The sequence below is a fragment of the Pararge aegeria genome, chromosome 14, assembly GCF_905163445.1.
Source record: "Pararge aegeria chromosome 14, ilParAegt1.1, whole genome shotgun sequence".
Classification (NCBI taxonomy): Eukaryota; Metazoa; Arthropoda; class Insecta; order Lepidoptera; family Nymphalidae; genus Pararge; species Pararge aegeria.
The window spans coordinates 126,847-139,418 of record NC_053193.1 but is presented as its reverse complement, the minus strand read 5'-3'; the positions used below and the strand labels follow the sequence as shown (position 1 = coordinate 139,418).

Sequence of the window (12,572 nt, the reverse complement as noted above, 5' to 3'; positions counted from 1 at the left end):
TTCAACATGTTAAAACAGAGTTAGTACTATATAACAACAAACACAAAAATCGAGTCAAATCACTATGTTTAAATTAATGTCCAAAATAGAAGAGCCATAGTTAACATAATAGTAAACAATATATATCAAACTTAAACGAGCGCACAGTCAACTTCACAAGATGAGGAACGAAAAACTGCGCAGTGCGCGCGGGGACGCTTCAGTTATGTGCCGCTTGGTCAGGTACATCAACTTAGACTCATTATTTAGAACCCATTTTGAGAACCTAGCTCATTCTTTGCAGTAAAGATAACTACACAATATTTAATTTCGATATTCAGTAAAAAAATGGTTACAGCTCTAGTATAAAAAAAAAAAGACTGAGAACGTAACTGTTTTCGAAACGTTTCGCAACAATTATAAATTGCATGCTACTATGATTTAAGCGCAAAAAGAATACTCGCTATATATTCTTTCATATTATTTAACGTCCCAAAAAAATTTACGTATTTTTTAAAACACTGTATGTAATTGATTTTTATTTTTTTGTTTCTTTCAGTTTCGTTCCAAGTTACATTCTATGGTCTTGCACAAATGTCAAAACGGGCCTATTACATTTTTACTACTATAGTATGGAGGGTAGAGGTAAGGAGAGTCATCTTATATGGGAGAAAAGTTGAAAAAGTGTCCAGTTGTTGCGCTAAATAACAGTTCAAAAATCCTCCACAATGGCGCTGGTGGATGCACAGGGTATGGTATGAATGTAGCAATCGTAGATGAATTGAAGTATGCCGAGTTAAAAAATTTAATGTCATTATCGACTAAAGTAGTTAATTATCTCAACAACTTACGTTGTACAAAATATTGTGGTAAATATAACCTTACAGATTTATTATAACCAAACGTGCGTTTAGAGTGATTTTATTTCGTTAACAGTAAATAGTACGGTATTTATATTTGGCGCTTCTTTTAAGAGTTACCCTGATGCAAATGTGGCGCCATCCTAATTTAATACATTTTGACGACACTTTTTCATATACACAGATGACTCTTACCTCTACCCTCCATAGACTATAGGAGACTTCCTTTGATAATGTAAATATTTATATATTATAGGTACCAAGATACAAACTTACAATACATTGTCTCTTGTTTTTCTTAATTATGTTCCTATTTGGTACTCTGTGGGTAGTCATCTGTCAAAGTGATGAAGTTTCAAGTTAGTTGAGAGCGCTCTGAAAAGGGTCTGTGGCTCAGCTGTAGGATCTGATCCCTAATATAAAATAAAATCTGATCTGAGCTTGGCTTTGACTTGTCTGTGTTTTGAGGTTATTTTATAGTTTGTCAGTGTGTTTACATTTGAATTCATTTGTGTAAATGTAACTTTTTTTAAATTGAGGAAGAATCTAAATAATAATGGGTCGTAAGATTCCAGCTAAAAAACATCGTGGCGTTAAAGATCCTTTAGTACAGCAAGCGAGGCGTCTTCAAAGGTAAATATTAAAGTCTTCCCGTTACTAATGTTCATTTCGGATTCTTTCGAAAGATCTAAAATCTTCGTTCAGTGTTTTAAAACATACAGTAACTGATAATTAACAGCCTAGCTTATCGTGTATTTGGATATTAAGTTTCAAGGAGATTTATTTAAACCAATAAAATATATTTGTTTATTTAGTTTGAAAGGCAAAATTAACGCGCCGCCCAAGGACCCCGACGAGCAACCTGTCCCTCAGTCACTTACAAGGCTGTTCGCTTTTCAAAATAGAGATAAAACGATCAAGAAGAAGAAAGATAGAAAACTACCCCCTAATGGTGGCATAAATCAGGATGGTGTGGGTCTCAACCCAGTGGCCCAGCTTAAGAAGCTACCGGGAGAATCTGGGCGAGGGTTCTCTCTGCGCATCAACAGTGCTGTGCGAGCCCTGCACAATTCCCTCGGGCAACAGGACTATCCCGTATGTATGTCTATATTATATTTCCATGTAGTGGTTGGTTAGTGTGTTGGGCATCTGCAAGAGCTGGAATAATCACCTCATTAACTCCTTTTTGAGTATTTAAAGTGGTTCTGAAAAGAGTAATATAAACTTCCTCTTAATTTAAATGACTCTTCTCAGGAGGAAATGCAGTCTTAAGTGGGACTTATAAGTAATTTAAAACACTTAACTAGCAAGTTGCTTATAGCAATCCTTTTTATTGTTGAGCAGGACGATGTCGAGTCCGACGACACGAAAGGTGAGCGAATGACGGCGCAGCGCGAGCGGCGTCAGCGCAAGCGGCGCAGGGCGGGGGCGGAAGGTCCAGCGGCGGAGGGTGGGGCGGCCAGCCGGGCACAGCGCCTCGCGCTCAAGAAGCAAGCGCAGAAGGAAAAGGCGGCTGAGGTGACCACCCGCCACAGCAAAGTTTTGCCTACTCAAATCATCTCACTCAGTCAAACTATTACTAGGCAGACGTATTCGCTGGAAAAATACAGCCATTCTTGAGGTTCTGTTGACTTATGCATCCATACGAGTGGTTTGGTAGTTAACATTTATCAATAATGTAGACATTACATTTGCTATGGCCTTACAAAAATGTGGCATAACCTTTGAATAGTTATGGAGTGCTCTGATACTTGAAAAGTGCTGTCCAGCCTAATCTGGAGTTTATTTATAAGGCTCTTATTGTTTGTAACAACTCCTGAAGTCTAAATTTATAAAAAGATAGCTGATTTTTATAGCCTAATGGTCAAGCTCTAGAACTTTTCTCTACAAATCAATTGTATGTCCTTTAAATTCAAAAAAAAAAATTCAAAATTCAAAATTCATTTATTTCAAGTAGTCCTAATACAAGCACTTTTGAAACGTCAACTCTGTCCGTGTGTAGTGACTCTACCACCGGTTCGGAAGGCAGATTCTACAAAGAAGAAGCTGGCAAGAAACTCAGCAGTTGCTCTTTTCCAACATCAAAAATTTACATTTTATATTTTAGTTAGTTTAGTTTATCCGTAAGGAGTCTCAGTGTTCTGTTACAACCCTTGCTAGTGGCCGCATACTACCGATTTGCTATTACGGAATTCATGTTAATAATAAAGTGTCAATAAGCACCGTATTGCTTATAAAATCGATACTGTTGCCAAATCCAGTCAGTGTCGAATCGCTGTCCGAGTAGGGACCTGTTTTCCGCCTGCCGGTTGGCTTTCAGCAAGGAGATTCATTAGGATTCCGCCACAAGTAAAATCTAAGTTAATAGTAAAGTGGTTAATGTTGTTATTAAAACTTTATAAATTATACATAATAAAGTGGGGTTAGGATCAGGGGGTGTTTTTTCTTTATAAAATAAACACCGAAGTTTCTGCTATAACTTTCGTATGAAAGGTTGTCGTTGGCCGTTTTTTTTGACTCGGTTTGCGAATTCTATTTGCTCCAATAATGTAGTTTTCCATCGTCAAAAGAATTTTTATAATCGGTTCATTATCGGACCTCTCTGCAGCCACAAACTTGGCATCAATGCACAATATCAGTACAGATGAGCGGCTCCCGCAGGAGGCGGCGTGGTCGCGGCGCGCGGCGGCGCAGTACGAGCGCGTGCAGTTCGGCGACGTGGCGCACGCGCCGCCCGCGCTGGCGCCGCCGCGCCGCGCCCGCCGCCCCGCGCGCCCCGCGCGCCGCGGCCTGCTGCTGGCGGCGCTGCTGGGCGGGGCGGCGGGCGGCGGCGCGGGGGGCGCGGCGGGGCGCGGGGCGGGCGGCGCGGCGGGGCGCGGGGCGGGCGGCGCGGCGGGGGAGCGCGCGCGGCTGGACGCCGTGGCCGCCTACCGCGCGCTCAAGAAGGAGCGGCGGATGCGCGGCGAGGCGCAGAGTGGCGGCGAGTCCCGTTAAGGATTGCAGTATTCTCTGCATGTGTAAATATTATATTCATGTTTTACTTAAAAATGACTGTTTTATTTTCACCAGTTTCCAAAATAGCGGTCAGGCATAGTACCCGTACTAACCGATTAGAATTACTGTTATGTGAGATTAAATATTTCAAAACTTAGCGAAATAATGTTTATGGTAGTCTAAGATCTCATCATCATCGGCAACATTATGCCATTATGCCGATGCCCATTACCGGCACACATCGGGGCACGGATGTCCTCCCACGATGAGAAGAGTCTAGGTCTTAGTCCGCCATGCTGGCCCTGTGCGAATTTGTGAACTCCACATTTTGAGAACAATATAGAGAACTCTCAAGCTCAAGATATTTTCCACCACTATTAAAGCAAATGATATTATAATTGCATAAAATGCACATAATTTGCAAAAGTTAGAGCATGCGGGGATTCCAACTCGACCCCCAGAAAGTTAAACCGAAATCCTAATCACTAGGCTATCACCGCTTCATCCAAGATCTATCAACAAGAAAGCAACCGATCTATACGGTATTTTTAGGGTAAGTATATTCGATTTTATTTCAGTAAGAATTCCCGTCGTACGGCGCTGTAAGTTATTGAGGTAAAGGGTTTTAAACCTTTTTGTATGGACGCTGGCATAGCGACTCGCCGCCATAGATTTTTTTTCAAAATCGCGGCGCGAGATACGGGTAGGGGGCACATAGACGAACAAAATATGTTAAGGAACATAGTTCCCCAAAGTAAGTAAAGTCACGGTACTGAGCTATTTAAAGGTAAATATAAACTTATGAAAGTGTGTGGAAATGTGGAATTGCAGCACTTTATCACACATATGATAAACCTATGATAGTAAACTCATTGATAGTATATTCATAGTGATTTGAAAATAGAATAATGACCTTTAAGCATATGATCTATGGCGATGACGCGAGTTTGACAAGATCGATGGGCGCGAAAGAAAAGTTAGGCCGGATTTGAATTAATTAAGAAAAAAAGATAAGTAAATTATGTTGATAGAACGATACAAAGAGGGAATAGATGATTTATAATGAAAACGATATACATAATGAACTATTGTGGTGGCGAAACAAGATTCGTATATACTGGTGATGGAGTTGTTAAACGTTGTTGGTACAATGGTGGTACATGATGTTGCATAACATAAGTATATCTCTAATACTTACCTTTTGGGTGATTATTTTTTCATAAATGATGTCTCCAGCTGCTTTAAGTTTTCCTCGGTATTTATGTACGCTGATGATTTAAAGTTTTGCAGAAAGATTGAATCCTACGATGATTGCGCGCTATTACAAGAAGATCTCAATAATTTGATTCTTTGGTGTGAAAATAACCAAATGTCATTAAATAAGAAAAAATGTTTTTATGTCAAATTTACAAGAAAATTAAAATCTCTTAGTGATTCCAAATTGGTTAAGGGTAAGTTTTACGCTACCATCCAACAAAACATACCAAGACAACCCTGGTTTTGTCACTCTCGGAGTACAAATCGCTGGACTTCATCCACAATTTCCCGATTGCGTCTTGGTCATGCTAGCACACCTGTACATCTGGCCAAACTCCGGATAAGGGACAACTCCATCTGTGAGTGTGGCTTGGATGAGGGCACTATAACTCCTATTATTTTTAACTGTCCCAAACTTACCTATCCCCTCTATGACGTTCTTCCTCCCAAAGTCCCCCGTCCTTTGAGTGTTAAATGTTTTTTAATGTTTGTTTTCAGTCCTTATTGTAGATTTTTATGTAAATATATAGTAAGTAATAAAATTAAAGTATAATGTACAAAAAATATCCGTGTTAGATATATATGCATGTGTTGTCTGTGCTGCCTTAGGTTAAAGAGCTAACTAGCTAATAACAACTATTTCTTGGTACAAATTCAAAATTAACTTTTCATTAGTTTCACCGATCAATCTCCTTCGTGCCTTCTTCATCTACAAGACACTGGCGAAGTACCTTGTGCCCAGTTGGCACAGACAAAAGCCATAAACAAGAATTGAATTGAATTGAAAATCTCTTAGCTACGACTACCATATAAACAAGCACGTATTGGAAAAACTAGAGACAGTTAGAGATCTAGGGGTAATATATGATCAGAAGTTAACATTTATCCCTCATATAGAAAATGTTGCAAAGCGATCTTCTAGAATGCTAGGTTTTGTTATGCGAAATGCAAAAGTTTTTAAAAGTATTAAAACCAAGAAGCTTCTTTATAACAGTTTGGTAAGAAGTGTTATAGAATATTGTTGTGTGGTATGGCGGCCGCATTACGCAACGCACATATTAAGAATAGAACGTATCCAAAAGAGGTTTCTCTGGCATTTGGCTGCAAGTATTGGAAATGGTGACAGAAAATTTTCATACAAGGAAAGGCTAGCATACTTTAAAATGCACTCTTTAGAAAAACGCATGGAACTTCTAGACCTGCAGTTTGTTTATAAGATTCTAAACGCTAAAATTGACTGTCCTCAATTACTATCCAGTTTTAGATTTAGGGTACCTGTTAATTATCCCCGTAAACCTATAACTCCACTCTGTCCCCCGTTGCGTAGAACTGTTCTTGGTGCCAATTCCCCTGTTCCAAGATTATGTAAGACCCTAAACCACATTAGCACTGAAGTTGATATTTACTCTGACTCGTTGTATAAGTTCAGAGATAAGATATTTTTATCATGGACCAATTGACCCTTATTTACTGTACCTTGATTTATTCTTTAGTGTGTGAGATATGTTGTTATTATATTCTCATTCACGATACCTTTTGTTTTCATGTTATGGTGTTATTGTATATTTTCATATGCTGTGTTTACTTTTAAGAAAACATTACACTTAAATAGAATAGTTAAATTTTAAAAACGGTTGTATTAGTGTAAGTGTTTGTAAGTAAACCTAATAAATAAAATAAAATAAAAATTAAGTTATCACATTGGAGCTCTAGCATTCTTTTATACAGACAGCATATGTAGATTGTAGCATATGTTGCTCTATACAAAAAGCTTGTTCCTAAATCCTGTCCTTGTCCTGATGATAAAAGTCCCAAAAAAAAAAATAAAGATAAAAAAAAAAGTCCTGGTGTTATAAGTGATAAGAAGTAGTTATGTTTCACCTATAAGTCTTGTATCAAAGGGCCTAGTGGTATTACATATGATAGTGTTTTTATTGTGTTTCTAAGTCTTGTTTTACTGATTGAATAAAAGAGCAACGTTAGAGTTTCTTGCCAGTGGTCTTCTCTGCCGAAGACAGCATTTCGATCTGGTAGTAGAGTCATTTTAAAGTAACAAGTAATATGAATTTTAGAGAAGCAAATGAATACTTTAATAGTATGTCATAAGTAAGATAGAAACTGTCAGGCTTGTGTATTTTAGTTACTTTCACAGCATATTATTATGGGGTAATGCTGCTGATGTTTCTGTTCGAGCAACACATATATAAAATGGGCCCAAAAGAGTCTTTGAGAGAAAGAAGCTAAAATTATGATGGTGCATAATCAATACATATTTGAAAATTTAATTTATGTATATAAAAATATAACAAAATTTGAAAAGAAAGTGGACTGTAACAATATTAATATTAGAAGTAAAAATAAACTTGTAGTGCAGTTTACTAGGCTGCATAAAATTAGTAATTCATTTAAGGGTAATTGTATATCATTTTATAACTAATTATCAGATGAAATCCTTGAGATGTCTCTCAATAAGTTTAAAGCTTATAGAAAAATCCTATAAAACTATGATATGATAAAAAGCTTGGGTGTGCATTGCTGTAACTTCATAGCTCAACATTAGCTAGACTGTGAGATGGTGATAACCAAAAATAACGTGGTTAAGTTTGTGGTGGGCTCTTCTTAGACCAGGGCACGTTTGGAGCCCTCCTAGCTTTAGTTTTAAGATAACGAATGTAGTTATCACCATCACTAACATTAGTGTAACATGTTAAATGTATGAACGCTTCATAAGTGCCTGTGATAAGGTCTATATGAATAAAAAAAATGACTTTTTTTGGAAGAATAATAGTCAGGAGAATAAATACTTACTGGTATGAAACTAGGTATTTTGCTTCAATAAACTATTAATTAACGAAAGATCTAAGTGCCACCCTGAACATTGTTAGTTTTGAAGTTAATATCTGGGGCAAACTTCACCTGTTTTTTTTTAGAACGACAATGAATAAAAATAGACTTAATACGTGTCAGACTGCATCTTAATAATTGTTTCTATCTTGGTCATTATTACTATTGTTTAATCAAAGAGAGTAGGTACATTCCATACAAAATTTTTTAATCACGAAACCTCAGAAGTTATAAAGCCTACAAACTTGAAGTTTGAAACAAAGGTTCCGTTTAGCACATAGCTGTAGGTGTCAGCTACGAAACTGTTTTGAGAAATAACACTATTCTATTACTACAGTACACTATTCTGACTAAGACTACAAACCTGAAATTTAGAACATGGGTTTTAAAAGCGCTTTTAAAGCACATACATCGATGATTGTTAAGAAAACATTTTATCCAAATCTACAAAAGATAAAACAGGGATTGGAAATTGTATTAAAATCTCATGTTTTTGAAGTTACGAGACAAAATTTGCATTAAAAAACAGAATATGAATGATGAATAGGCACAGCAAAGCTCTATGGAATATTTAACTATCTATTAAATCCATGAGCAATGTTTTTGATACTTTTATGACATAGTTTAAGAAGCATGATTTATGATCTACATAAACAAAGGCTTTGTATGTATAACAAAAACACCAGTGGCATTCTCCGAACGTATGAAGTACCTCTACCCTCCATAGTATGAAGGCATCATAAACATTTTTTAAAAGATGCGCCATCTAGTGACATCTTCCATGTATTATAACTAGATGGCGCTCTCTTGAAACAGTTTGTAATTGATATCACGCGATCCAACGTAGACGTAGGTTGAAAATCTAACACGATGCACCCTGTGGTGCCAGGAGCCTACGACCTGTTAGAGTGAAGTCGGTCTGCCCCGGGTATAGCGAGTTATTCGGTTTGTAACAAGTAGGATTTTAATTATTTGTATACATTTGATAGCCCAATATCGCAGGTAGGTTTATATGCGTCTTTAGGTGCCGCGCACACGAAGTAATAACCCAGGAGAAGGATGCGACACGGTTGGTCGAGGTCTATTGCCTAAAATAGTGACAGACAGGGTTTTAAGTCGCCTGGTACAACAATAATTTATAAATTGGTAATAATACGAGTAATAGAAAAACTAATTTATAAATGACGCCCGGACATAATTTATAGCTATTAAACGTAAACTCAAATTTACTTTTATTAAAAATATTATCCCATGTATAAAGAGTGAGTTTTAGTTTAAATAATACAAATTACCAATTATTGTACCTATATATTAACGATCCATGGACCACTATCATCCAGTACCCCCGCCCCGCTCGCTGGCGCGCGCTAGGCAACTCGCTACGTGTTGAACGATGTACCTACGTAATGTGTGCGGCGAGCCGGGTCCATGGCGTCGTCGTGTATCCGCGGGAGGTAAACAAGTCAAAGGAAAACTTCTGATAATAAACAAATTGCGGTTACAGTAAAATTTCTTCGACGTCATCACAAACAGTAGGTAATTTAGAATAACTGCCCAAGTGCGAGTCCGAACGAGTAGCTGTGGTTCTGTAGGTAAGAAAAAAACTTACTGTGAACTGAAATGAGGACTATAATACATACTAGAAAAGAAAATGTTTTTGTAGGTTCAGTTTCAGTAGTTTTTCTGAACACTTGACAATTGTCAAGCGAGCCACAAAACCCAGATGACGACCACGACCAGTCTGTCAAGACTGAAACGACTAAGAAGAAGAAGTTTTTCTTAAGCCTATTAATATACCAAGCACAGATTAAATCTGTGACTGACGATTTAACATGGAAAGACATAACAAACTAATCCTTGGGCTTTAATAATTAACGTGGCATGACGGCGGAATATCTAAGTGGAAATGGTTTGGCCAGATCTTAACAATTTGTGGGCAGAATCAAACTAATAATAAAACCTTCTCAGTAATAGACATTAATTGAATCGGTTAAAGAATAGTTATTGAGCAGGATTTACATGTCAATAGTTATGACATGGCCGAACAACTGAAAATTGACCACAAACCAGTTTTCGCCTATCCGAAACAAGCTGGGTACACAAGAAGGCTACTTGGGTGGCCGTACTTTACCACGCTGACGTAGTGCCGATTGGTACAATTTGTACTCCTGCAAAACATTGTGGAGAACTCTCCGGCACGTGGTTTTCCTCACGATGTTTCCTTCAATGTTAAAGCAAGTGGATAAATATGTTCTAGTAATGGCTAAAATTACAAAACGGTGCGTGTCAGGATCGGAAGACGAAACAGACTCGACGAATTAAGAAACGACGTTATTATTTTGAAAACTAATTTAACGATACACACCCACGAACTGAAAATTCGTGCACAAATCTAAGCGCGTCATCTTCATCAAAAATGTTTCCTTGTTTAACTAGAGAACCCTAATGTATTGGATTGGTGTCATTATAAATTTGCGAGATTTGCATAGCTGCTTTAAATTGCGGTTCACATTATGGAATCTTTTATTCTGCGGTTTACCGAAACGGTTTTTTTGTGGCGAAGTGTGACGTAGGCGTGTATTAAGTAGCGTCCTCACTTCAGCGGCTGACTCCGACGCCAGACCCGTCTCACGCATGCAACCAGACAACTACTTGGAGAGTGAGATGACAGCACAGCACAGACAGTCCGACGTGCAACTCAAGATCTCCAAACATAATTCCCCTTTATGGGGATGATGGAGCAACACAAGTTCCTACTATTACAGGCACATTGCCCAAGTTTACTATCACCGCGCGTTCATGGTGGTCCTACAGCCTACTAGTAGTAGAAAATACTCGATAAAACTCTGTTGCACGCTGATTGCGTTGAGGTGATGCTCTACTCCTGATATATGAAAGTCAAGGACTTTTCGAAACTAAAAATTACTGTATTTTTCTCACGTCGCACTTATAGGATAATATTATCATATTATATAAGTATATCAATAAAAAGCATTCTTTTAAACGTATCTACCTATTTGATATTCTTACAAAACAATTTTTTTGTTTAATAAAAATATTCGAGGACGTCCAGATGTCTGTCCGTATGGATCTGGCACTCTCACGACCATAAAAATCAACGTATCGAATTTTTTTTTTAAACTTCATAATCGCAGCGCGCTGTTTGCTATTGAAAATCTCTAGATAATTCGTTGTCGTTTAATTAAAATGAATAAAAAACTAAAAAAAATAGATTCGAACCCAATTTTCATAAGTGACCCACTAAAGACTAGTGGGTCACTTATGAAAATTGGGTTCGTTTACAATGCTTGCATTTTGAAAGTTTTTTTTGTTTAATTATTCCATTTATGTTATTGACTGTAAATGATAATAATAATAATAAACTTAAATGTACTAAGTTTTTTTTTCTGAGTTTTCTTTTTTTTATCTATATTGCGCCTTTTTATCTTTAGTTTATATTAAAAGTTTTCATCAATCCTTTTTTTTATTAAGTGTACTGTCATGTGTGTGTGTTTTATTTGACAATGCCCAAAATATTTTTTTTGTTTAAAATGAGATTATGAGGCGTGTACTTTGGGATTTTCCAATTTTTCCTATTCATAACTATTTATTGCACGGCTTTACTGAGTTTCTTGCTGGCTCTTCTCGAATAGAATCTGCTTTCCGAACCGGTGGAAGAGTCAATACAAACATACATACTTGACGCTTCAAAAGTGCTTATAAGTAGGCCTACTTGATATAAATACACTGACATGTGCTCCTCAGCCCCGCGGTCTGCTCCTTGACTAAGCTGACCAAAATAACATCGGAAACTATAAAACATTTTGCATTTTGCACCAACCTGACCTGACTGGCCATCAAGAAAGATTACAGCTGCGCGCGCCACTCTCAGGGCTGGGCAGTGGTCAGGCAGCCGACAAGCCTGGGACCCGCCTTGCACGCCAAACCTGGCGAGAGCACGGCGAGTATTCTAGTGCATTTCTTGCTTTCGCCAAAACGTACATTTTTGAATTAAATCCTGCCCCCATCTATATTTTAGTTCCCAGTGAAAACCCAAGTTTCTGAAGGCGGCTTCTTTGACTGACATACGAGTACATATTTGTCTAGGCACGGACTGATAATGTGGTAGTTTGTTTTATTACACCACAAGTGACGATTGCAATTTCACCTGATCATGCAGTCTAGGACGGCGGCGGGCCAACCTTTTAGAAGTAGAGCAGTTATAGTCAATTCATCGGATGATTAAATCGCGGCGAATCGTCGGCGGGTTCGTAACTAGCCACAACTGAAGCTTCCCACGAAACAAAACGAATAAAAAGGAAACTATTTTAAAGAGTAAGAAGTGGTACAGGAAATAACAAGCCGCGATTGTTAGTCGAGCTGATCGCAGCACCATGATGACGAAATGATGAAGCTGATGGCCTGCATGACGTCGGCGGCACCTACTCGGAGTAGGTACCTCAATAAATAGCCTTAATACAAGATTAGCTCGCTACAATCGAGGAGTCGTTTTCGAGTGTTCAGTTTGTAAACGACTGCTGGATGTAAGCTTTTAAGTTTTAGCACCATTTTCTTTGGCATCTATTTTAGGCGGCTCCATTAATACTTTTTACCTACTTTAATATAATTAACGTCACT

General features: G+C 37.9%; 1 protein-coding gene across 1 annotated transcript; it reads left to right on the top strand.

Annotated features, from left to right (window-relative positions):
• The first annotated feature begins 1,192 nt into the window (after positions 1–1,192).
• On the top strand, positions 1,193–3,848 carry LOC120629276 (translation initiation factor IF-2). Its single transcript, XM_039898170.1, has 4 exons — positions 1,193–1,472; positions 1,655–1,934; positions 2,184–2,357; positions 3,501–3,848. Exons 1-4 carry the CDS (start codon positions 1,396–1,398, stop codon positions 3,831–3,833), a joined length of 864 nt encoding a protein of 287 aa, XP_039754104.1. The 5' UTR covers positions 1,193–1,395; the 3' UTR covers positions 3,834–3,848.
• Positions 3,849–12,572: the final 8,724 nt, after the last annotated feature.

Bases quoted from the DNA above. Each gene is read 5' to 3' on its own strand.
- LOC120629276 (XM_039898170.1), top strand. From the start codon at position 1,396: ATGGGTCGTAAGATTCCAGCTAAAAAACATCGTGGCGTTAAAGATCCT. The intron at 1,473-1,654 runs GTAAATATTAAA...TTGTTTATTTAG, and splicing joins CAAGCGAGGCGTCTTCAAAG to TTTGAAAGGCAAAATTAACG. The intron at 2,358-3,500 runs GTGACCACCCGC...CGGCTCCCGCAG, and splicing joins AGAAGGAAAAGGCGGCTGAG to GAGGCGGCGTGGTCGCGGCG.